General features: G+C 36.4%; 1 protein-coding gene across 1 annotated transcript in view; it reads right to left on the bottom strand.

Annotated features, from left to right (window-relative positions):
• The window catches only part of DGKB (diacylglycerol kinase, beta 90kDa), a 329129-nt gene that overhangs the window by 69486 nt on the left and 231653 nt on the right, over window positions 1-27990 (bottom strand). The window contains exons 22-23 of the mRNA XM_009326094.1: window positions 13125-13215; window positions 7281-7476 (exon numbers count right to left, since the gene is read on the bottom strand). Of these exons, the coding sequence (XP_009324369.1) occupies window positions 7281-7476; window positions 13125-13215 (287 nt within the window). The remainder of the gene's footprint in view (window positions 1-7280; window positions 7477-13124; window positions 13216-27990) is intronic.

Raw genomic sequence — 27990 nt, 5'->3', positions numbered from 1 at the left:
AAGGACTCTTCAAGTATTTAATGAGCTGTTGCCTCATGCAGCCCATACAGAAATTCATCTCACCACCTAGTCAGCTGGAAGTGAGGTGTCTAACCCGGCCTATTACTTAGGCTCCACTTACAATAAATGGAGGCAGAGTCACCTCCAGTGAGCATTTTATTCTGCCTAGCTTAGACCCTTATTTGAGCATGGGACAAACACTTTTCTTGAGGTGACTCTATCTACCGGCTATAAGGGTTGATTTTAGACACTAAATTTAACCTAACTTTGACAGTCCTCACAAGAATTTGGTTTACTGTGAACAACACACACTCGCATAACTGTAACAAGAAATTCTACACAGAAATATGTGAAGTTTAGGTTAAAGCTTCAATTTATGCTTTAAGATGTTTAGAATATGGTGCATGCATAGACAGGAAAAAAAATAATTGCCTGAATAAATTTAGGATTTTTTTTTTTTCTAATGTTTAAACTTTGAAGAAGTATCCGGATTAGAAGGGTTAACTTTGCTATTTATTCAGGGGTTTCTCTGCCTTCCTAGTTTCAATCAAGGACAGAAAATAAAGTGCCCAAACCCATGAAAAATGCTGCTATTTTCAGAGTAATTAAACAAAATTTAGGAAAGAAATGAAAATTTCATAGAAGGATAATTTTGTGTTATTTTCCAAGTAAAGAAATTCAGGTATATAACTAAATGAAGTGTATTTGTGAGCCAAACATTCAAAGCATTTTAGATTCATGTAACACTATAACTCATCATGTGTATGTTTCCTAAATTTACACCCTAGACATAAGTTCCACATGGGTTTTATAGTAGTTTACATAGAAATAATACTGGACTCTTCTCCTGAACTTTATACACTTAATGCTTTGACCCTATACATATATCATCAATGTTTAGTCCTATTTAAATAGGCAGACAAGGACGCATATGGATCCTCCTTCCTTTTTACCTTTTTTGGGAACTGAGACACACTATCTGCCATAACCCTTTTAAATTTAACTTATTTTACTACTTATTAAGGAAACTTGGTTTCTTCTTTTTTCTGATCTGTGTGTTAGACAAGTTGCAGGTCTTCTTGGGTTGTTTTCATTAGGAAAAGAACACCAGTGTTAGATTTTCATTCTTCATGCTTCTTCCTTACCATTACAGACAAAAGATCTTTCTCCTTAAATGTAGGAAGACTTGAACAGAAGGCAGTCTCTTTGCTTATCTAACAGTTTTATCGTCAGACTTTGGCTGAGAAAGCTGTCTTTCTCTTCACTTTTTCTAAGAAATGCATGAACAGATTTTCTATTTCTGTGTTCGGTGCTTCCTCTTTTCTCAGGTTCACTGTTCTTTTTCTGTTATTTTTCACAGAAATAAAAACCTTTATGAATATTACCCAGCAAGGTATTTCCAACATATATGCCCTGCTTGTATCTTTGTTTTGGATAGAGACATATACCTCAGTTTGTGTAGAGACTTCCTGAAAAAGGACCATAAATGGTTTGAAAGCTATCTCAAATGCAAGAAGGTGTTTACACATCCCTGTTATCTAGTCTAGTGAGTGTGAGCCTAGCTCAGAACAGTGTGTAATTATTATTTCCTTTAACATTTAACTGATTTAGTCACTGATTTTCATTAGTTAGACATATTTCTGCCTCCTTGAATTCTGAATACCAAATGTATTGCCTGAAGTTCTTAAACAGATATTGTGATCAACTTAATTTACCTTTTTCTTTCTTTCTTTCTTTCTCTGAAGTAAGACAAATAACCTACCACACTGATTACTAAAATTGGTAGAACTTGATTATATCACTACTATTTGCTGTCATCAAACTATATATGTATGTGCACAAAAATACCTAGTTATTAAATTATTTTACTTAGATACTCTGTCTAAACAACATTGTTTCTATAAATTGAATGTCTTAACATAGACGAGCTATGAAATAGCTATAATTAGTTATTTTTCTCTGTGGTAATATGTTAATGGCTATGTTGCCCAAAACTGTCTAAACAAGACACAAAATAAGGGTGATTACCTTATCTAGCCATTACATTACCCATAGGATTTAATAAAAAATTGTTATAGAGAGTTCATTAAACGTGCCTTGTATCATGTCATAAATAATCTAAAGTGTACCAATACTGAATATACACTGTGTATATTCAGTGTATATAGTATATGCACTGTGTATATAGACCACAGTTTCTAACTTTTTCAACTTATGAAATTAATTCATATTTAGACATCTCAAAATTCATAATGTGTCAAAATTTAAATTTAGAGAATTATAAACAGCAAGGAGAAGTCACCTGGCCAGAGCGTAGTTTATGAAAGACCTCCATAAATTAAATTAGTCTGCTAGCCCACAAAGTTTATAAGTTGTTTAGAGAACTCTTGTCAGGAATCCCCTGGCTATAGGGAAGCTTGGGATGAGATTCTCCCCCTCCCCTGTAGAGTGGAATTTGACACCTAATAAGAAAGTTTTTTTCTCCTCTCTTACTATGTATAGATATTTTGAAGTGTTTTAAGGCCTTCACCATCTCTGCATGTCCCCTACTTTTAACTGTAGCAAACTGTCTGTATACACATTATTCTATTCCCAAAACTTCTGCATTTCCATTCAGAAAGTCATAATGCAGTTATTATCAGAGATTTCCACATGGAGTTATTGAATCATATTGGTAAGCTTGGTTTATGCCTAGGTGCTGTGACATGAATGCACATTGTCTTGAATTAGTCTAGTAGTCTGGCATGTTGCTGAGTAATAGTGCACTGCAGCTCTCTTAACAAGCTGCGCAGATCAACTTGATAAATCCTTGGTTAAGTATCAGTGTGGCTGGTGATGTAAAAAATAAATAGGAAGAAAGTATTGCACTGAAATATTTACAGTCTAAAGGTTTCACCCATTAACAGTTCATAGATACTGTCTTCGGGAATGAGTCCGCTGAGGTGACTGGAACTATTTGTGCAAAAACAAGCTACGTATATGTTTGCAATAACGTCTTAAGAGACTTTAAACTTTAAAAGAGATTCCATTTCAGGACAAGGCTCTAACTGAACTTCAGCAATGAAAGCAAATCAAAGCATAACAACATCCACCCCAAAGGAATCCTACTCTGCTCAGCATAAAGTTTACTAGAGAGATTTTCTAAAGAATTATTTCCTTTTTGTCACAGGAGGTTTGAAAAATTTACTTAGTATCTCTGTGAGGAAGAAAATTTTGCTGTTTAACACTTAACATAAGTGGTATATATTTCACGTAAGATATGTTGTCATGATTCAACTTATGTTTTGGATGTAATTTCCAAACAACAAGTAGCTCAGTTATTTACATTTATGTTTCTCAACTCATACTTTAGTTTCTATGCAGTATGTTCATCTTTTTAAAGCACTGATTTTTGGCATTTATCAGTATCCAAACAAAAATCCTGTCCAAATAATGTTCAAGGATAGTTCACAGTTACATCTAAAATCTGTACTTAGAAAAAAATTGATTGTGGATAGATATATCATAGATATGTACATACTAGAAGATTTTAAAACAAAACAACAAATGGAAACATTGCAAGTATCAGATTCATAAAGTCAAAATACTAATTAAATCATCGACTTTCATGAATTGTGACATATATTTGTAGTTATATTTTTTCCTAATGCATTGATTTTGTACAATAGAAATGATAATGAAAAATTAGAAATTAAAATGAAATTAAATTAGAAAAAAAAATATCTGATTTTTACCCTAATAACGCTTGTTGAAAGACCCTCTGTACTTCTGCACAGGAGCTGAAACAAAAAGTGTAGTATTTTTTTCCCTTAACAAAGAATAGGATAATATTCGGTACATTACAGCTAAATAAGGTTTTCTTTCCAACGAGTTATAAGTTAATCAGACAAATATATTTTCACATATGTTTTATACGAAAATATCAAAGCCAGTTACTAGTTAGATAGAAATATGAGGTACACACAGACACACAGATACCTATATGCTATCAGTGCCAAATTTTGCTCTTTAGTGTACATGCACAGCTCCTAATGAGGTAAGCAGAGAATGTATTTAAATAGTGCACATTTTAAATTGCTACATTTCAATATTTTGTTTTTCAGACTATGTGCATATAATCAGATTGTTTTCCAAGCAGGTGTCCATTTGATTACTTAAAGTCCAAACTGTGGTCTGGCTATTGAGTATGCAGAGGTGGATAATGGGAAGGGCAGAGAAAATACAAGCCTTTTTGCATCAACAGGTGACAACAGCAAATAGGGGAAAAAAGAGGGGAGTAGGCTCAGAGGAATACACCTTCCCTGAATTGTACAGATATATAAGAAAGAAAAAAGATTTGGCAGAACTTTGACGCTTTTTCCTGCAGTGATGATTGTGTTGCACGTATATGGCTTGTGTTAGGTGATACACACAAGAGCAGGGGGAGAACAGCAGCAGGACCTCACAGAGGTTTCTTCTTCTTTGAAAGTTCTCAAAGTCCTCCGGGAGCTGTTCCGAGAGGAGCGACACAACATGCGCGAGGGCAACAAACTACCCAGAGTGAGGAGACAGCTTTCATTAGTCCATGCAAGTATCCCATTTAAGGGCTCAGACTTTGAATACTAAACTTCAATTCATGTATTTAGGGTCAATTATAAAACCGTAAAAGCAGAGAGACGACAAGAATACAGATTGATATACAGTTTAAAAAACCACAATTGAAAAAGACTAAAACTAAATGTGCGTGCCACTCAGAAGTCCCATATAAGAGTAGATTAAAAAAAAAAAACACCAAACCACACAAAACCTAACGCCAAAACCTGATACATATATCGATATGAAAACATGAGGATGTTTGATTACTGTCTCCTAGAAAATGCAATGTTTAGTTGTCAAGTGATTAGATGCTTTATTTGGACATAAAACGAACTGAAAGGATATTTATGCAGAATAACAAGCAGAAGTTAACAAGCAGGCATGTATTTACCATGGTTCTCAATACAGCAATACCTATTTCTGCACAAGGCATTAACATTTTGTAAAATGTTTTCTTCAAACTAAAAAGTACAATCCAAATGTCCCTAAGAAAACAATCAGCTAGACAATATTGTGCTCTTCGATTTGCTTGTACAAAACTAGTGAAGGAATCATAGTGCTTTAGAAGTGACAGGCAGTCACTTATTTCCACAGTGGGTAGATTTAGATTTATCAAAACTATTTGAGAAGCCTAGACATAAAATTGATTGAATTCCATTATTCAGCAATAATCTTGAATACTGAGATGAAGAAGCACACTCCAATCTGAGAACCTATCTTAGCTAGCAGAATTAAGTGACTATTCTTTGCAGCATAAAATAGGAGTGGATCCACAGAGCAAATCAGTTGGTTCTCAAATGTTCACACCATATTTATTTTGGAGTTTTACTTTGAGTTGTTTTAACCTGGTTCCATGGACTGAACACCCATTTGCAGTCAGAGCATGTGCCCACCCCCCACCCCCCCATTTAAAAGGAATCCAGTTTGCATGCCCAAGACTGCTCAGTGTTGCAAACTGGAATGTAATAAACATGGACAACTGGGAAATCCAAGAAGCCTACTCCTGTTAAGCACTAAAATGCTACTGTCGATGCAACCAATAATACTATCCATGTACTCAGTGACGAGATAGAGGCGCTCTAGCTTATGATATTGAGAAGTCAATCTCTGCTTTGAAGTTGCCTTTTGGCTGAAGCTACTTCCATCCACAGTGTATATAAACTGATCAGAAACTAAGTCATGAGACCAGTTTTTCTAAAGTAAGGTGCTTACTGTTTGCATTATGAACACTTCGACAGATAATGTAGGATCTTCCATTCAGTCTTTAATATTTTTATTATTATTTTACTTTTTCCTGTCCAGGAAAATGGAAATGGAGTGTAACAATGCCCTTCTAATGCACCAAAAATAGTCAGTAGTTTGAAATCACTGTTACCTAAGTATCAAATACATACATAACTTAAATAATTAAAGAGGTTATAACATCTTGTTTCACTACTATCAAGAAGGTGAAATTTCCCGTCTCCCTATGTTCAGAAGCTACACAAAAGGAAAAATTTTGGTGAGTCCATTACCTAGTAGCCTGCCTCCATCTCTTGAACATAATATAGAAATTATAGCGTACGCAGAAGCTTAGCAGTTGGTAAGACTTCAGCTGGCAGAGTGTATTGGTAAGTTACTTTGAGATACTGAGAACATATGTCAAATTGCTAAAACATACAGAAATTTTGAGTCCTAGTGCCAATTGCAACCTCCAAGCCATAGAAAACTACTTTAGTCTTAAACTTCTGTCAACCAGGTAAGTCAGATGGATTAAAACTACAACATATATTAATTAACTCAGATATAACCAGTGACTTAAAAATTACTGCTGATGAAATATAAAAAATAGGATAATCAAAAGGATCACAATAACATCAGACAGTTAAAGTCCTGATCTTTATTCAGTCTGAATGAGGAGAAGCAGGAAGATACTCTGAAGCAGGAGATACTCTCTTCCATAGGATAAAAAGAAAAAAAAAAGTTTTCAAAGTCTGGTCTGTTCATCCCTTGGTGTGAACAGAATGATGTTTTATAATCACTAGAACTTGTGATACGCAGTGATGTGTTACAATGCATAGTATTCAGATTCTACAAAGTTGAATAGATACTACTATTTACTATAGGTTTTGTAAAAAATTGTTAAAATTTATGGAGCAAATGCTCCTAATCACCAGGAAAGTATATAAGCCCTGAAAGGATGGATCACACCCATGCAAGCAAGATACAGCATACGCATTCAAGGATTGTATACAGCATCACAGCACAGTAACGTAAAATGTATAGACAGCTTGCTCTTGTTACTCTGAAGTAGTTTTCCACAGCCTCAGGCCAAGGTTTGTCAGAAACAGGGCATGATTATCCCCAAGTTTTATGCACACTGACATTAAGAAGCATTATAAATGCTCAGTAAGCATTTTCCGACTCCAAAAACTCCAGGTACTTCTAGACTGAATATTGCGGTAGCAAACAGTGCCACATGGTGTGCTTAGTCTGCTTAACAGGTAACATCCAAGGCAGGTTTTCAAGTATATGGACTGTAACTGTCAGCACATCTTTGTTTATGCCTTTCCTCCAGTGCTTCCCATCAGAAAAGCTAAATGCACAAGTAAAGAAATAGCTAAGAACTGTCTATCCTTTTTCTTGACAAGAGGCAATACAAGGGCAACTATACAACTGAGTTGGCTGTATGTAGCCAGATAGCCTATATTAATCTGTAAACTTACCTTGGCATACAAACTTCAATTCCTTGGCATCTGTGACAGTGGTTCTCTTATCTGACCTCTTCTTTTCTGTCCGACGGTGGCTACGTCTTTTCTTTGTCTCTCCCCAAAGATTCGATCCACCATGCATGCTTGGGATGTTCAGAATGGCAATTCCTTCCAGAGAAATATTGGTTAAGTCTAGCTGAATTCCATCACACTGATTAGCAAGGAGAAAAAAGGAAAGGAAAAAAAAAAAAAAAAAACAAAAAAAGAGAAAGAGAAAGCAGTAAAAGAGAAAGAAAAATCAGAATGCTCTACCTATCAGATATTTTTCTTCAACAATTCATCATTCTTAACACTGTTAATGGTTTATTCAATGTTTACACCTAAGATATATACTTATATCTGGAAAGGAGATACGAGATAGGAACAGATCCTCATTCAGAAGGCAAAACATGATTCCTATTCAGCTCTTGATTGCTTAAGTGTGGGACCATTTGGTGGAGTCTTGTTATCTGATACCTATTCATCAACTGAAGTGAAATATGTTTGTAGCTTCACTACAGCTATTAGCAGAAAAAAGTTTATACTACAAAAATTTCTATAGCAATAACTGGAGTTTTTTTGTTGCCTATTCCAGCTAAATTGTCTGTATTACGATTTTGCAATGATACTTGTCATTGTAACACCTGAGTCCCTTCCACATGAAACCGAATATAAAAGTCCCTGCATACAGAGCATACACAGCTTCATGGAAAAGGGTCTAAGCAGGCCCCGAGAGCACAGAACACCACACCGCTATTAGCTTCAATCCAAAGGCACAACTGGCACATTAGCGTAGGGCTATGCCTGACTAAAAACTCCTACTGAGAGGTAAGATTAGTAAAACTGGGTACAGCAAAATGCAGATGCAGGTACAGCACTTCTTATCCCAGAACTTCCATGAGCCCGTTCTCTGAAATATGCAGCATTGCCAAAGGAAAACACGGGATATGGAGCTAAAGAAGAGGTATCAGTGCTCTAAAAGCCTTCCAAGACTTACTGGAGACACAGAAGAAATCTTACTCTGTGGGACAGTCCCTTCAGTGATGGAATCATTACTGTAGGGCACCTCGTGTCACTAGTGTGTATTTCTCCTGCTTCCTACAGCAACACAGGACACTGAGGCATTTTATAGGTGTACATTCCTTTGCTAAATTTGGCTTCAAATTATATCTTATAAAGGGACCATAATTTTCACTTCCAGAAGAATGGTTCAGGGACCTTAACTTATCAGCCTGTTTGTTCAGTGACAAACTGCAGCATCTTCTCAGGTGACAAAAGCCTACAACATTTGCAAACACAGTTCACCTGGCACACATTGGATGAGATGTACCTAGATTGATAGGACACACCTAGCCTTCATAGACTATAATTTACTCAGGCTAAGTCCTCCTCTCCACCCACATTGTTTTAGGATCAGGGGAATCTCCTAACCCATATAAAACACAGCAAAATACTGAAGAACCTCCACAGAAGAAAAAAAGACCCAACTTCAGATAACTGCGGTTGAACCTGCAGGTGTAAGGCAAAGCATCCAGTTCTACTTATTAATTCACTGAACAAGTCAAAGTTCCCAGGATTTATGTACTTGTACCTTGGCTAGAGGTAGATTAGCTTCATGCCTCACAACATAGCTAGAGTATATAGATATCCTGGCAAGTCGCACGCACCTTACACCGTATAGCAGCATATTTTTAAAACATTAGATCCTACTCCTGCAATGTTCTGCAAGCCAGTAGGGGGTCCAGTCATGCATTTAAAACTGATTAAGGGTCTTATTTTGTAATTCCAATATACAATAATCAGGAAGAAAACTGGAAAAATAATTAACCATGCTTCAGTAATAGTCCACTGACATCTTGCAGCTTGCTGCTCTGTGGGTCACTGGCACTTTTTCCTCTCTGCCTAAACCTTTATCACAGCTTTGTAGAAGAAAAGGAAAGTACAACTCAAAAATAACCGCGCATAATTATTTGTTTACCCTGAAACTTTCTGAGATCACAAAACAGAACTGTATTATAATGCATACTCTGCATCTTCTTAATTCTTCTAAGAAGAGTGTAAATCTGGAGAGAGAACAATTTCAGCATTAAGGTTTCCATTTCATATTTGCTCTTCAAGAATTAAATTTTAAACCTGTGGATTATATTCATATAGGAAAACCTTTAGAGTCAAAAGACATATCTGGAAGTGAGTTGGCAGTTGTGGCAACTACTGTAATTGAAAATGCAACTTTTTAATCACACTTTTCTTACAAGAAAAAAGGCATGGGTCTTCACTGTTATTTTGGAAGCAAATTCGTGGTTCCCCCCTATATTTTATATGTATTAAATACTAAGATGATTTATTTTACTAAAAATTCTGCTCATGTGTATGCTCACTTACTGCTATACATTCTAGATAAACAGATATTAATTTCATAATTAAAAGTAATCTTGTGTAAATACCCTGCAGGCCTCAATGAATCAAACACATACTGTGTGTCAGGCCTCCCACTGTCTTCAAGTGGAATGTACTGGCTGGATAATTAGATAGTACATATTTTTTAACCTTATTTGCATGCATATTATATCTTTTGCACACTGACAAGCAGCAGTAACAACAAAAGTCAGATTACCACAGGGAATTCCCACAAAGAAGTCTTCATTCCTTATAATTTGCAGCCTAAATTAAAATAATTTGATCTTTGACAAGGATGAAATGTCAAGCAGAAGGGGGTCCTCTACAAGCCACGGCCTGTGGCTTCTGAAATCTGCCTAATTTATGTCAGTCACTTCTTAATACATATTTAAGTATTACACGAGAAAGATGATAAATATGCAATCTGACACCTTTGGTATTTCCCTGCTGTTAATTTATAAAGGTCTGGCGTCCCCCAAACTGACTGGAATTATTTAAATAAAAGAAGAATTGTGAAATAGGATGGCGCAGGGTCTGGCTTCCATTTTCATTCAATATTGAACACAGCAGGTAGTACACTAAGACAATTATTTGACTAGGCCTCAGAATCCCACAGTGACGAGGAACTTTCTGAATTAGTAAAGGAGGATTTCTTTTGTTCATACACAGACAAGAAGTTTGCGCTACAGGTAGCTCTGCGTTGTCCTAACACATTCATACACTACAACAACAAAACACAGATGTGTTCTGCTCCTTTTCTTTTTTTTTTATTTTTTAGTATCAAATAATGCAATTATGCTGCTAAAAATAAAAGCATGCTTTTAAAATGCAGAGCATGCCTACCTAGATTAGAAATAAACAGTAGTGCTTCTATTTCTTTTTTGCCCTCTTTCCTGGCCTCAGTCCCTTTTCAGGCATTATCTTTTACACTTCATTCATTAGATCAAAATTTTCAGATCATCTCGAAGTTGAAAACATATCCGTGCCTGAAAACAGCTGAGACCAAGGCTTTGCTGTGTAACCAAGTGCAGTATCATGCAAGACTACATGATCGTTTAAACTCCTTTCCCCCACCCATTAATACCAGGTGGTATAGTAGGTTTCCTCTGGTCCAGCAATGCTTTTACAGCGCTGCAGGTACGGACCATGCCACCTCCACTTACGCTGCATCTATGCCTCCTCTCATTAAATGCCCTTCACACACCTTTCTTTTTTTCTGAAGTGGAAATAAAGTATAAGTGCTCTAAACTGTAAAGTCTTAAGCTTCATTTACTGACACATTATTATTATTAAAAATAAATACCTAATTTTGCCCTGGGTTTTTTTTTCCCTTTAGAACCTATGTTTCTCTGCTCAACCTCTTGGATCCCAGTTTGGAAATAAACACACATCTTACTCTGGATAACATAAGAATTTAGTGTCCAAACTTTGTTCTGCATCTCACACAGAAGAAATTATACAGAACATGAGAGATGAATGTGTATCAGGAAAGCCAAGCTTAATTAGGTTAGAAATCAAATGCAGGGTTTGCCCACAGGACGTTTGATTGCGGTCTCCCAGCTCAGAGATACAGATCCTTAATCTTCATGGGCTTTGTTCATTCAAAATTTGGCTGTAGAGCAAATGCATTCTTTGTGCATTTTATTCGGAGCGAAATGTGGTATCATACACTAAGCTCTCATTTACAGCAACATCCCCAAGCAAGGGGCAGCAGGTTAAAAATCAGATGAAAACAGTGCTACTCCCAAGTGTTTATAACATAAAAACAAGAAACATTAGATACAAGCATACTGGTAAGCATTGTTCATTTAAATGTAATTTACTCATTGTAAATAAATCTGTAAATAACTACCTCCTAACACTTCTTGTGTAAACATTTTGGAAACTATTTCCCCTAAGATTTTTGTTCCTAATTGTAGGACTAATGATAATGACCAGGATAGATGAAGTGGATATTGACAAACATGTCTCATATACTAGCAATGTAATACTTCATTGGTAATAATAGTGTTATCGATATGAATTGGTAATAGTTATACAACTGGTATCAGCAGCATCACAAACTTGTATGCATACTTGTTTGCTTTGGGATGTTAACGTTTCATCACCCTTTCAATGGTTACAATTAGATGGTTTAAGATGATCACATCTTATAGGCTATGTAAGATTTTTGCCGGATAAAAATATTTTCTTGGGAAAGCCTGCTCTTCAATTTGTATTTAATCAAAAGGTACATTTAACTTGCAGTATATTCAAATCAAATCAAATCAGGTAAGCATTTCTTCCAATAACTAATCAAATATTTTTCAGGCTACATGTACATAAACCCAAATGTGTGAAGCACTGTCTTGGGAAGCAAGAGATGTTTTGTTCGATTTGTTTTTCCCAAGGTTTTTGTTTGGTTTTTTTTTTTTTTTTTAATTTTTTACTCTAATGTGGGGAGCATGTTTCCACTTTAAAAAGAAACATAACAGCATAACAGGCAAGTCTGGCACCACAGGTCTTACAGTTTCAGTCTCAGTATTCTTTGTTACTGTTCTACTACCAGATCCATGGTCCCTTCAGATCATTTCAGACTTCGCCTTTCAGGAGGCTTCTACCAGACTCTCATAGCTCTCACTGTACTTCTCTGAGTGCCTCATGCTACTATACAAATACTCCATTAACATGTGCAGTTTTTCATTACTATTGGAAAGGAAAAGCACCATAATCCTCTTGAGAAATGATTTCATTATTTAACTTAAATTCTCAGGTTTGTACCTTCACTCATTTCACATTTTTCATTTACTTATTTATAAATATCAGCCCCCCAAACAGTTTATGTAATGTAGCCGCTTATTCTATCAACCATCAAAGTAGCAGTGGCACATTATTTTAAATTCCTATTTTGTCTGTAACTATCCTGTGTCTTTCAGTCAATGTATAATGGAAAGATGACCCCTTGTACAGAGAGAAAAGCTATTTAATGAAGGGGAATGATTCAAAAAAATATATATTCTTTAACCTTTATTCAGGAAAGTAAGTACAATTTTAGGGAATTGAGTTTTAAAGGTTATAAAAACTTGGGACCTAGAAATAATAAGATTTTTTTAAATTTTAATCCTGCAGCAGCTCTCACTCCCTCTGACAGTCTTTCATTTTTCCATCTGACCTAGCCACACTCCCTATTGATTTCTAATGTTATACTTCACCTCTTGACCTCGTCTACTGTATTAAGACTTCACTAATCATCAAACTGAACTTTGTTCCAGTGTGCAGGGCTACACTACAAATAGACACGATAAAAATAATATTTTGGAATATGGGGTCGAAAGGATGTGCACTGCTTTGCCTTGTTGGATTCAGGCACTCTGCACCCTTGCTCCCTGCATTTCAGCCAAACTAGTGACATTTCAAGGAGAAAGGCAACAATTAGTTTCTTACTTCTATTTCTACAGATTCATGCAGCTTCTTACAGGTGGCTGAGAAAGTTTCCGAAGTGCCAAATTCAAAATACCAAAATTTGTTCTTCATTCTGAAACAAGAAAAAAAGAAAAGAAAAAAGAAAGATCTTATTCACTATCAATATGTGACAAAAGTGATCATCCTGTCTTCCATTATAAGTAATGGCAAAGGCTTGGGAACATGTGACATCCCATTTGAAATAGATGAGCTCATAATTTTCAAAGCTTAAATGTTGGTGTCAAGTTGTATGATATCCCCTAAAGGGATAACAGGAATGTGTTGAACTGACAGGTTCAAATGTACCTTTGACTTTTCTTTTTCAGTGACTATCAGAATATTTTTTGTCACTTAACCAGTGACATGCCTCAGAAAAATGTATCGATTTTATTTCATGTCTTACACCTACTATACAATTTCTGATTCACGGTTAAAATCTCTATCCCGCAAAGTACTAGAATGTGCAAGCAGGGCACTCCCATAGTGAAGAAGAGCCAAGACAAGAATGTAGCTTGCCTTAAGTTAGCTAAGGGTAAAGGTAAAAGCTTATTGTTCATGATGACAGATGAGATAGTTGAAGAAAATAAGAATTCCAGCTCTAATAATCTTTAGATATTTTGCAGTAGGAGAGCTGTATTACCAGGTATTTAACTCATCATAGACACATTTTAAATGGGTGACGGGATCTGCATCTTGAAGTTCATTAACAGATTCTACAGAAAAATAAAACTGGATATAAATGCTAGTAAATTGCTTAGTTTATATGACAGCAGGCAGAGATTACACTTTTTTCTTCTTAAATACATAAAGACTGCACTTCTGTTTTATCAGATTTATTGCATACTGTTAAATACCATCAGGACACCAGCAGTACCATTTCAAATAGGTATGTGCAGTTTTGTTTAACTCTCATGAGTAATTATTATCCTGTAACAAAACAAGAAGCAAAACTAAAAAAAAAAAGGCACTGAATTAGAAGTCATTATTCACACTTAGGAATCAGGTATGAACACAGTTCATCCACTTGTATAAACTGTTTTCTGACGCAGGCACAGCATAGTGTCCTTGGAACTTGAAAATGACTGGGTTTGCATGAGCTAGAAGTGGAGAAGAGTGAAACGCAGATGTAGATGACTGTCAAACATGCCAGCAAATGTAAAAATACTACCCTTCGTACTTATTCCAAATTAGACACACAAGTCTACTTAGTGTCTCTTGAAGTCCACTTAATGGCTCTTAAAGCCACAAAGGGAGAAGGGGCACTACAGTACTGGCTGTTCCCAGAAACCTGCTGGCACACGAGCCAGCAGTTCCTGGTGCAGTACCAGAGGTGTGTGAGGATGTCCTACCTGGCAGCCTGCACGGGGTGGGGAACTGAAGAATAATAAGAGAGAAATCAATACATTTCTGAAGAAAAAGTTACAGGCATTTCCAAAGGTTTTTGCACACACAATCTGAAAATGTTTGGAAACCGTTTCTGAGAACCAGCTCTGGGATAAATGGCATATTCTCAAAAGAGCTCCAACAACCACAAAGCCTCAGACCAGATTCAGCTTCCAGACTCCCAAAGTCCGATATACGTTCCTTCTATACCTGCAGATTAGTTAGCACACTGACATGCTGACCTGGGATCAACTACTCTATTTATGCCAATGTATATGAAGAAACGTAGAGTCCTTTAATTTCCAAACAAGTGTGAACAAAGTACTGAATTCCTGTTGGGTTCCTTTGGAAAATCTGGATGTAGCTATTTTCCTGCTACTTTCTACACAGGGACGATGAATAATGAAACAATAAAAAAACCTGACGTAAGTATTCAGAAAAATGCTTCATCATTTCTTTTGATCCTATTATTGAGTAAGACCAAAAAGCCTTTGCACCTTCTCCTTTGAGAGCCTTTCCTCTTGCTATTCAGTTATTTTTACCTCAAATGAAGCATCTTTTCTTTTTCTTTATTGAAAAACCTGCTTTAAATTGACTTCTTAACACTGTATATAACAATTTCTGACTTGCACAAAGATAAAATAGATAGCTATATTTTAGTCATTCAAAATATATTGTGTCAAATTCATGTATTTTGAGTTCAGCAAAACAAAACCCAGCATTGTCAGTGCACTTAAGGTTTATTAGAACATTTAGATCTATAAATCAAAACTTTGTAGAATTATATGACAGAAGATTAAGTACATTTATCAGGTGACGTTTTGATGGTAGATGTATTTCTTGTCATTCTAATATACCCTATAAGATTCTGTTAGGCCAAAAAATGTAGTCTTGTGAGCGTGTTCTCCTTTCCCTAGTTTACTGTATCTCCGTTTTTAAGGGTAGAAAGACAACCTACCTGACAGCTTTTCTGCTACAAAGATAGATGTAGATACAAATAATTTTGTTCTTCATCTTCAAAAGGATTTACCAACTCCCTTTACCAGCCATGAAATAGATTAGATATTGCATGTTTTTATTCAAATGCACTATATTTTTTTATTGAGCAGAAAACTGTATTATATCTTTTCTTATATGTACAAAACACAGTTAAATGTAAAGAAATCAAGACAAATTATACTGAAATTTCCGTAAGGAAGACCAGTCTTATTATTATAGTAAATATTCTAATTTTTCTAATAATTAAAAAATCTCTAAATTAATATCTTCCACTTGCACTCCTCTTTCAAACAGGTGAAGCTTATCTGCTTATCAAAACAGCAGCAAATAGTAGAAGAGTCCATTTAGAAGATTAATGAACTACTCTTATGGCCATTTAATTTCTATCACAATGGTATAAGTAAATTTTAGGCTGGTAAACGAATACATATTTAATGACAATTTTGCAGCGTTAAAACTGTAAGAAACTGAATCACGGGCTGCTGTTATGTCTATTTTCTCTCTCTCCTTGAGGAGCTGATAATTTAGACTTGTTCCAACTTTTAATAAGAGATGACCCAAATAAAGAAGTCTGTTTCAGTAAAAAAAAAAAAAAGAAAAAGTGTTATACAGTAGCACTTTTCTTTACAACACTGGTTTTGTTGGAATAGGAAAGGGAATAGATTATTTTACAGGAGAGTGTTTTTGTATATGCTTCAAAGGGCATAGCTAAACTCTTAAACAACTTTGTGTTTGAAAATACAATATAAATAAAACATCAATCATGATTAAAGGCTGACCTATCTAATCCTGCTATTGGATTAGAGTATATCAAAATATATACAGTCTATGATGTAGGAACAACAAAACAAAACTACTTCAAGAGCCTAAACACCTTTTATGCTGGCGGTGTTCCACACCCTCAAGTATTGGTCAATTTTCTAACAAGTGGAACGATCTTCTTAAACAGGGATGAAACAAATTGGCAAGACAGTATGGGAAGGCTAATACTGCCATTTCTTCTAGTGTTTCTATACTGTGGATAAATATTAGACTTAGAAACTTGGATATGTTTCTTGGAAAAGTTCAGGCTAATATTTGCTAATCAAGGCAAAATGATCAAAATAGTCTGTGATATGGGTTTGCTCCATTATCAGTTAATCAGAAACCCCCCTACTGCTAAAACTATTTTATATAACCTTTCTGATTAAGCAATTACAAGGCATGTCATTGAAAAATTGTCCTGTATCTAAATATGGAAATAGAAAATACTTTATTTTACACCTGAAGATCATCTATACTTCATTGCGGTATGCACACTCTGTCAGAACGTGCATAACAATAGATCAGCTATAGGTTGCTAATAAAACGTCACGAAAATAAACCAGGAGTATCTTTAAACTTAAGAAACAAATTCATATTCTGGTGTTAAGGGTCTCCAGTTGGGGAAAAGCTTATTGCTACATTTGTAAGTTTGTCACACTTTCTACCACATTCTATTTACACTTCTTATACTTACTATTTATATTTATTATATTATTTCCACTTTATTTTAATCATGCAGTGTCAAGCTTCAATGACTTGAGCTAAAAATTTCTATAGCAGGAAATTTCTGACTGCAATTTTTATAAAATTTCAGCTGAAATACTTTGACCATTTTTGAAAATGACTGGAGAAAAACATGTAAATTTGCTTATATTAAGTGTGTTTGATAACATACACTTTGAACCGTTTTAATACAGCTACACTTTCAGAGCAGAGATTTTAAATTTAGCACAAGGATGGCCTTGCATCAAGAACATGCCTCTGGCCATCTGCATGAAAATACATACAGAATTTAACTATATTATGACCATTTGGAAATACAGTCTGGGAAAGCTTTATTTTCAATATTCTCATATGGCAGCAAAAGAACAATTTTTTTTCTCTAGTTCTGTCATTTTTTATCCTTTAACCTATGCAAAGTATAGAGATTTTTACCCATGAAACTACTAGAGTTCTTAATTTTTCCAAAGTAAATTCCTTGAAAAGTCCACTACCAGGAAGCAATCTCCACCACAAATCTGTGCAAGAATGTCTGCTCATGGACAAGCAGCACTTGGTTTCCTCCATAGACTATACTGTTCCCCAAAATATAATCCCTAAGCACTGCCTTCCAAAAACATTTTTTTTAAAGCTATTCCAATTATGTTGCAGAAGTATTGTTTGTTTGAGAGTGTTAAGAGTTGATCTCAGTCTATATCATAAACTCAGACAGTTTCCAGCATGAAGCTCCCATTCTAAGAGCAGCATTTATGAACAACAGTGTACAGAATGTAATGAATTAAAAAAAAAAATCCATGGGGAAAAAAAAAAGAGTAGGAAAGAAGCCATATAGAGTGGATGCTTATCATCTCATTCACCACATTTCTGGAAGGTGCCCAGAGCCACAGATTCAGGGTAAGTATTTCAAAGGAACAGGTCTCTCTGGCTCCCTTTTCCCCCTTGTTCACTCTTTTGTCGTCTGTTCCAAGGAAATGTGGAATAACGTGTAGAACCACCTCTACAGGGAATCAAAAATACCAGAGAAGTGTGCAGAAATGGAGGTGTGAGACAGAGGTGTATTTCCACAGAGCAGAAACTGTGAAGAGTCCAAGGGGAGAAAGTGGTTGACAAGTATATGTGGAAAAAAAAGGAGATCTTCATCAGGGAAAATAGAGGAATCAAGAAAGAGAAGAATGAGAAAAAAGATATGAACGTAATTTCAAAATGCATTGAAGATCCGCAATGCTGAAAGAAGAATGATGATAAAATAGAGAACGGAAGGAAAAGAAAGTAATCCTAAAGGAGACCCAAGTAAAAACACGTATTTCTGAAGTCTGAAAATACGGATAATAAGGTCTAAAACTGCAACTGGGAGTAGAGGAAACGACATACTGGGCAAAAAAGCCGAACACCTGTTCCAATATTCTGTCACTGACAAGTGGTTAGTACCAGAGACCTCGGAGAACAGTGTAAAACTCCATGTAGCATACAGCTGGGAATAATCCATCTCTAAGGAAGGTTTATTATTATTTATGATTCTATCAAATTGAAAGAGGCTACATTTAGATTAGACGTAAGGAAGAATTTTTTTACTATGAGGGTGGTGAGACACTGGAACAGGTTGCCCAGAGCAGCTGTGGATGCCCCATCACTGGAAGTGTTCAGTCAGGTAAAAGATGTCCCTGCACATGGCAGGGGGGTTGGACCAGATGATCTTTAAAGGTCCCTTCCAGCCCAAACCATTCTGTGATTTTAATTCAGACAGTTTATAGTATGAAGCAATATGGAAAAAAGAGAAAAAAAAGACTAGCCAAATTCATGGGAGCAAATTACCCTTTTTAAAAAGAAAAACAAAAACACCACCCCCACCCCCCCCCAACTTGTTTATGTTAATCCATGGCTGTGTCCTGCTTTATTTGAGTTTGGAATTTCATATTGCATTTAAAAAAATGCTAGTATAGAAGCCCTAGTGCTGGTTCTCAATGTATGGGGGAAAAAAAAGTCGGCACCCAGGAACAATTGAAGCAGAAGCAGCTACGGAAGTCTGTTCCTGCAATTGGGACTAAAAGTGCCTGGAGCCTCTACCATCTGATTTTTCTCAGGGCATGGAAAAGTTTTCTAAGGTGTGTCTGAAGTTGCTGCTTTTGGTTTATTGAGTCCCAGCCTGTGAGACATACATTCAAGAGCAAGTGAAGTAAAATTTACAGCAGATTGTATGTCATTGTGATTGTACTTTATATTTCTGGTAATAAAGTGTGCTGATACATTGGATTTTATTTATTTAAATACTAATAGCTGATAAATAAAACTGAAAAATATTTTAATGCTTCGTACAATTCAATATAAAGAATATTCTTATCAAGTCCTATCCCTCTCACAGAAGTTTTCAATAGACAACATATTTTCCATCTTTTCTTACTGTTCATAAATCTATTATCTAGGTAATTTTATACTTAGGTAAAAATGATTTCATTGCAGCACATAATATATATTAATAAGAATGTATGACTTTTTCTAATGTTCTTCTTTTCTTTCCACTTCTGTCTTAACAATCATATAATTCCTGTTCTGCTTTATAATGAATCATACGCAAAGGTAAGGAAATAGCCAGTGGAGATGCACATCCATAAGAGATTTATGTGTGACTGGCATGATTTTAATAGAGACATCTTTGTCAATTTTTTCTTTTTCCATTACCAACTGTACTTATGGCAAATCTAAGTGCTAATCTCTTATGGCACATAGCATAAGCAGAGATTGTACAGATAAGTGCAGAAAAGTTAAAATCCTGAAAGAACAGTTCCAGTTTTACACAATAAATAAAATTTTCACCTTATCATACGATACTACCCGTAGTTGGAAAGCTACCCCATAAAAGCTTATACTATTAAGTAACACTGTGAGATCGTCTCTTCCTGACATTTAGTAGTTCTACTCCTGCAAAGCTGCATTTGACTCCAATTTCTCTCAGAATTTATAGTACTGTTTTGCACTGCAGCATGCACTTCTGAATGCAGCTGGTCTGCAGTCTCCACTGTCCACCTGCCTGCCCCACTTCTCCAGCTCTCTGCCCAATTTTCTCCAAACTATCTGCAGTTCGTTCCAGCTGTAACTGCCATCCTTCCCCCTTGCCTGTTCAGTTCTGCTCCTGCCTTCAGCTGTGCTCCCGTATCTGTCCAAGAACCCACTCCTGCACACCTTGTTCTCTCTGACCACTTTCAGTAATAAACACAAATCATGAGGAGTCACAAAAGGGCCTCACAGTACTGAGTGACTGGGGTATAAAAATTTAGATGACATTTAATGTGTGTGGATAAATGTAAAGTGATGCACAGAGGAAAAAGAAAAACAATCCTAATTTTACAAACAGTGATGAGTTCTCAGGGACAAGGTCTTGGGCTTACAATAAATAGCTGAATGAAGTGTTGGAGCAGTGCTTAACAGCATTTGCATGAATTGTGTTGTGATGCTCTGAATACCATGTGCAGCTTTCCACTCCCCAAAGGGGAAGTAGGGGGGAGAAAGGAGGAAAAAGAAGAGAGAGTATAATAGAACTGGAAAAAGTATGGAGAAAGGAAATGGGGACAATCAAAATATTGACCACTTTTTGAATTCTTCAGCCTTGAAAGGAGATAAATGAGAGAGGTACAATAGAGTTCTCTAAAATCATGTATGCCATGGGGAGGATGCACAGGGTATGACTAGTCACCATCTCTCCCAAGAAAAAGCTAGAACAGATGAGAAGGACCTAGGAGTCAGTGGATACAACAAACAAAAGGTTTCTTTACGCAGCATGCAATTAAGATGCTAAACTCTCTGCAACAGGATGCTAAAAGTTTACATCAGTTCAAAAATGATTGGAGGGATTCATGGAAGAAATAGCCACTGAAGTCCACATAACAAAAGCACAACAAATATGGAAATATATTACATGTTACTGTGTTCTTCTCTTCTTAGACTCATTGGTAGATGGCACTGGAGAAAGAGCACCTGACTAGATAGACCTTTTGTCTGACACCAGATGGGTGTTTTTATGTTCTTATGTTTCTGATCCCAAGTGCATTTCCTCTTTTCTCTTACTCTCTCTGCTGGATTATCTGTTTCTCCACAATTAATGTCTCGCCACCAATTACCACTACTTATCTCAGGCTCCAATGATCCATTTGGATTGAAATATTTGTACAGACACTCCAGGTATGAGTACCAGTCAGTTCACACACTCCAGACAGGTACTGATGTCCCTGAACATCATCTATTATCTGTATATTTGCAGACAAAATGTGCAACAAATTCACCAGAGGTCTGTGCACTGTTTCCTGATTTTGTTGGGCTACTGATCAGAACGTGATTTGTCTCATTTTTTGAGAGAAATAGTAGCCAGATTGGAAGCGCTCCCTCTGCTAGGGCTACCAGAAAAAAAACATGAGCAAAACCAAGATGATAGTCATATCCATAACCCACATTCTTCACTAATTAGCTATGAAACCTATTCTCATTGGATTAACTATGATGCCTTTGTCACATACCCTCCTTACACTACAGACTCTGGCGGAGAGAAGCCTACTACTAACATCTATACAGAAGAGAATCTTATCCTAAACTACAAATGCCCATATTGAAATATAAACACCACACTCCAATAATTTTAAGAGCTCCAGAGTACGGGCTAAGTGCTATAATGCAGGAGGAACTTGATGACTTTTGAGCTGTGCCTCAGGCTGCATCTGTTCTGTGCCAATAGGCAACAGGATGTTCATGAGAAAAAAAGATAATGTATTTCTCCTAGAGTTATAGAAAAGCGGTACACTCAACTGAGACAAATTACAGGAGGTTAACCTACAGCACCTGGTATAAAAACCAGCTATTATAAAACAGTGTGATACCTGACTGATACAGTTTACAAGATATTCCTCCAGGTAAGAGGGTACTGTTTCTCATCTGTGATAGAAATATCTGTTTTAAATAAGGAATTCTGAGACTTGCTTTTGAATATATTCTGTTTTAACAACAGTTATTAGTAGGACCAAAAAACCACACAGTTTCGTTTCTTAAAACCTTTACTAAAGAAGTATCTTCATTATATCTGTGATTTTATCTGTCATTTTGCTCCACTAAATGAACATTTCTGTAACACTTCTTAAATCCTTTGTGTCCACTCCTCATCATGAAGATTTCTGCTCTTAACATTTTACTTATTTTTATCTTCATATTTCCCATCAGTTTCTTTCCCAAATTCCCCAGTCTTGGGAGCAGATGCTGAGGCACCAATGACTCATTAATCTGAAGAGGTTTTTTTATCACGAACAAAAATAAAGCCTATAAACAGTTCCACATTTACCAGCCTTGGTCGTACTAGAGAACCAACAAAGCTTTGTTAAAAAAAAAAAAAGCCCTCTCTGTATATGTTATAATAGACCTACTATCTCAGAGCAAGGTCATAGACCTTCACATTTCATCTTTAAATTATGTCAGATGAATAAAACAATTTTCCTTCCCCTTACCCACTAATATGGATATGTAAAAGCAGATATGACACTGAGTAGTATTTAAATTAATGAGACCATTGTTAAGGCAGTTCAGAGGTTCAGGGACAGGTTTGCAAGGAGCAACTCCTAACTGGCTGCTTCACCTGCACAACTGTAGCTCTGTTTTAGAAAACAAACAAACATATAAACCAGTTTTGTTTCCCTGTAATGCAGGTGATTATATGTAATTAAATAGACTTTTTCTCTACCCAATATTTTACCTCCCACTGAAAAACTGAAGTATCTCAATACTGCTATTCAATTCTTGCCAAAAAATCCTTCCATTCTCTTAAAATACTTGAAACACTATGCTTTATACCATTCCCAAGTGGGACACGAGGAGACTAAGGGAAAAAAAAAAAAGAAGTAAGTAATCAAATGCTGTAAGGGAAACAATGAGCAGCTCTTCTATGAACACACAGGAGAAGCATCAGACTCTGTGTAGGAGAAAATCTTTGACAAAATCTTTTCTCTGTAGGATCCCTCCAGAAATATTTAAGCCTGACAGGACTGGGGAAGGACTAAACATCTCCACCTGTCTGACTGGGATTCACAGGACTTTTAAGTTTCTTTTTTTACTGGGAGAGCAGATTTATGAGTTTAGGAAGCCTCACCCTTTCAAGCTTCATTGCCTCCTGATCCCACACGTATGAGAAGACCACTTCTAAGAATGAGATGGCTTGCCTGAGATTCAGCTTAACCCCATATTTAGCCATGTCAATGCATTTGTCTACCTGTGAACTGGACAGTTGTATTCCCACTGAAGACAAAAGACATCTACTCAATGGAACTGAAGGTGTGATTCACCAGGCCTGAGTCAGCAGAATGGCTCTCCAGGCTTCACTGAGAGAAGTATGGCTCTCCACTGACTACAGTGACTGGCTACAGTGACTGGCTCTCCACTGACATCTAGTTCATGCGTACACAGACACCTTTAGAAGCCTACATTGAGGTGTCTAAACTCAAACTGAAAACCTGTCTTGTTTCAAAACACACCTAAATAGAAAAAAAGACCCCTCCTCCCCCCAAATCCTACAAGATAAATGAAGTCTCATTATTACTCAGTTTACTTGCTAAAAGACAATTTAAATAACATACCCTTAAAAGTACTTAGGTGGGACAAGGCATGTAAGCATCCTTATAACTAAGGCTTTTAGTGACTTACCACAGAAGAAGTCAGGAACTGAACCCAGTTCACCTGTGTTCCCTGGAGCACCTTAAATACAAAAGGCAACATAAGCTGTCCCTCCTCTCTAGTCTCATCTTCTAGGAATTTTCAAACAGGTATATAACCTACCTTTCTCTCCAGGAAATGCATGGACACTGTGCTACCTCATTTCCTACAGAAGGGTTACAGCACAGCTGCCAACTCTCAAGTGCAGACCATTCACGAGAGAACAGGCAGGTGAAACATGCGGGCCAAGCTTCATTCTCTTTGTGAAATAAAAGTTCACAGTTATTAAATAACAGTACATTCATTTCTACTTTGTAGGGTAGGATGGGATGAGCTTTGTTTTTAAAAGGCCAACGATTCTTTAGAAACCTGAAAATATTACAATTAATGCTATCTTTGTGAGTCTGTATTTTTAGGCAATGTTCTTCCCCTGAAAACTGAACGCAGTCATCAGCTGTGGTTAAAAATGCTGTTCTGTAAATGTGCAGAGACTTCAGAATGCATTTTTAGTGTGGCAGAAGGTCTTTACTTTGTAGAAATCAGGACTTAGCATTGAAAATGCACATGGTAGCTGTATAAATAATAAATTCTACTACTATAACTACTTACCACCTTACCCTTCAAAATACAAATTTAATAAACTTTCTACACTGAACAGCACCTAAAAGGATGAGGCAGGCTGCCAGGCAGAGAATAAAGCTGAGAACACTGTAGTGTTTTGCTCCTCTGTACAAAGCTACGTGACCAAGACACATTCCATCAAAAATCTTGTTGGATTATCAGCAAATAACTGCTATGCACCTGGCATGTCATTCGTTTCATTTGTTAGAATGTTGTAGTGAGAACACTTACTTTTCAATCCCTGTGTTCCATTACAATTTAAAATACATGCAATCAAGAAGAAATTGATATATTTTGAAAAGAAGACTTAAAATGAATCTATAAAATGGTTCCCTATGTGCCTTCTATGGAATGTGCCGGTGATTATATACATTCCACGTCGTGGTTTAACCCCAGCTGGCAACTAAACACCACACAGCCACTCGCTCACTCCCCCTCGGTGGGATGGGGGAGAGAATCAGAAGGGTAACAGTGAGAAAACTCGTGCGTTGAGATAAAGACAGTTTAATAGGTAAAGCAAAAGCCACGCACACAGAAGCAAAGCAAAACAAGGAATTCATTCACTGCTTCCCATCGGCAGGCAGGTGTTCAGCCATCTCCAGGAAAGCAGGGCTCCATCACGCATAACGGTTACTTGGGAAGACAAACGCCATCACTCCGAACGTTCCCCCCTTCCTTCTTCTTCCCCCAGCTTTATATACTGAGCGTGATGTCATATGGTACAGAATATCCCTTTGGTCAGTTGGGGTCAGCTATCCCGGCTGTGTCCCCTCACAGCTTCTTGTGCACCCCCACGCCATCACTCCGATGGGTGGTGTGAGAAGCAGAAAAGGCCTTGACTCTGTGTCAGCACTGCTCAGCAGTAATGAAAACATCCCTGTACTATCAACACTGTTTTCAGCACAAATCCAAAACATAGCCCCATACTAGCTTCTGTGAATCACAAAATCATAGAATCTTTTAGGTTGGAAAAGAATGAAGAAAATTAACTCTACCCCAGCCAAAACCAGCACATTCCACTTTGGGGAAGTCTATAGATATAGACCCTTTTCACAGGCATATGCACAAAGATCACTTCAAGAAGTCGTCTGCCTTTCTAATTTCTGGATAATCATACGCTACAGGAAAGGTAAATTTAGCACCAATGTCTAGTAGGATTCTTTTCTACAGCCAGAGAATTGGTAAGGAATCAACCTTTATGGGTGATAATTCTAAGCTATCAAGTAAGCCTAGTAATTAGACCTGTGCTTCTGCCTAAATTATATTTGTCTTGTTCAGTGCCTTCGGTTTTACTTCTTAGACTACAGCTCCATATTGCATTTCTAATCATTACTTCACCCCAGCTTTTTAAAATCTCTCACAGCTCCATGCTACCAGCTGTTGTTTTCTTTCCTAATGCAGTTCACTTGCAAGGAAGAAAAAAACCCAACAACTCCCCCACCCCCCGATTTAGATTTCTTTGAACCTCATCCTTACTCACTGCTTTTCAGCTCCTGAGACAAATGGAAGCAATCATTCTTTGCTTTAAAGTCAGTAATACTTTAGGACTTAAACTTGATAAGGAAATCAAACATGATCAATGAGGATACTGTCACCTGGACACATTGATCTGATTTCTTCAAATTTGCAGGATTCCAAAGACTGGTTGACTTGAAAATTCCACCAGTTTAACCGGTTTTCTAAACTTAAACAAACAAGTACAGATTGTTTCATGTATGCTATTAAACTAAGAAATGGAAATCAAAGGAGCTACTCATACATACAGATAAAATGAAGCACTTCAATGCTTGCAGAATTGGGACTCTACTTCAGTATAAAACTTCATAACTTTAGGTTAGTTAATAATTTTCTAACTGATCTAAACTAAGCCAGATTAAGCCACTCTTAAATGGAAGTTAAAATATATCTACTCTATCATTTGTTCAATCCAGTTCAATCATTCCGTAGATCGAATTAAAAAAGTAACACGAAAAAGACAAAACAAACAGACAAACTGGCACAATTTTTTTTATCTAGACAGGTTATTTGACATACAGAAAACATCAGCTGCACATCTTCTGTTAACATACATGCATAGCTTTTCGTGAACTTGAACATATCAGTAAAGAAATACAAATTTTCAGCACATAAAATGCTGCTTCACAGGGCTCACTGTAGTTACATGAGAACTGCAGATAACACTTCCACTGACACTCATAGTTGTATAAAGCTCACAGAATCTAGCTTGCAGGCTTGGCTTTCTTTCAAAAAAACGAAGTCTAAAACATCTAAAGCATCTAAAACAGGTCTTCAAAATGTATTCTGCCATAAACTTTTTGGGACTGAAGTAATAAAAAACATATAAAATATAGTTCTACAATATTACATCTGAGAAAGGGCAAGTGAACTTTTTCAAATCTTGAACAAAAAAGCTCAGAGAAACCATGTATGAAACAGTCTGTAAAATTTTCTGCTTGGGACTTCACAACAGCATATACTAACTTCTTAAGTAAAAGCTTAGCATGCTGACTACAAAAGACATGCTTTAAAAAAAATAGGGTGTACCAAACTTTTTCAGCTTTTCACCTGAGAACACACAGTAATCCATCATTTCTCATTTTAATGTTGAGTGAAGAACTAGGATGAAGTATATGCTGAAATTCTTAGCTTTTCTGTAGTTCTTCTGCATCAGTCTACAAGTACAAAGGGGCAGTAAAAATGATTATCTTTGTACAATACATAACAAAGCACTAATGACTCACCTCACAGTAATGCAATTTTTCTGTTGTTTAGGGGCTTGGCCAGAGAAAGGGAAGATACTGGGATATTTCTTCTTCCCATCAGTTCTCAGCTATGTAGCACGGTGCCGAGGCTGAATCAAATGTATCAGCATAGGATTAATGATTTAGCTGGTAGGAGAGCTGGCATAAGACACACGTAGGATTTGAAATACAACTTTCAGATTGAAAAGATCCGTACTTATACATTCTTGTGCGAGCCCTAGAGCTGACTGTAATTATAGTTTTCAGGTAACAGGTACAAGTTTCTGTGTTAAGATATAAGCAGCACATTAACCAAGTAGAACTCCCTTCAAAGAAGGGGGTGGAGAAGAGGGAAAAAGCCAAGCATGTTTAGTGAAAACAGCGCTGTTTTCAGTAGACAACAGAGGCTATTATGTTAAGGCAGAACTATGCAATGCTTTCTGAAAAAAGGTTTTATCTTTGCAAGTGGACTTCAAAAAAATGTTCCTGCAGAATTTTCCTCAGCAGAAATTATAGACTGTGTATTTGTAATTAATATAAAATTGTGGCTTTATCTCTACATAGGAATATTATTAACGTACCAGCTCTACTTTTGTAAGTTCCACGAGAACATGCCAAAGAATGATTTTGGTAACCCATCTTTTAAATTCACAGCCCTAATATACCTGACAGTCTTTCATATAAACCTAAGTCATTTTCTAGGCAGGTTATCTCTAGGAAATAATGAACATATTATGTTTTCTTTAGCTGTGTCTCTATATGTGGCAGTATGCTCAGGAGCGTTTCTTAAAGTTTGTCTAATTTTGAAAATAATTCATTCCAGCATCTTAGCCTGCTTTTTCTCTGAGTTGTTCCTTACAGCTAGATATTTGCTGCGAGTATGAAGTATCACGGACAATTGC

This window comes from Pygoscelis adeliae, unplaced genomic scaffold (assembly GCF_000699105.1).
Source record: "Pygoscelis adeliae isolate BGI_AS28 unplaced genomic scaffold, ASM69910v1 Scaffold15, whole genome shotgun sequence".
NCBI classification, from domain to species: Eukaryota; Metazoa; Chordata; class Aves; order Sphenisciformes; family Spheniscidae; genus Pygoscelis; species Pygoscelis adeliae.
Note: the sequence above shows the minus strand (reverse complement) of the source record. Positions and strands in the feature narration are given on the sequence as shown.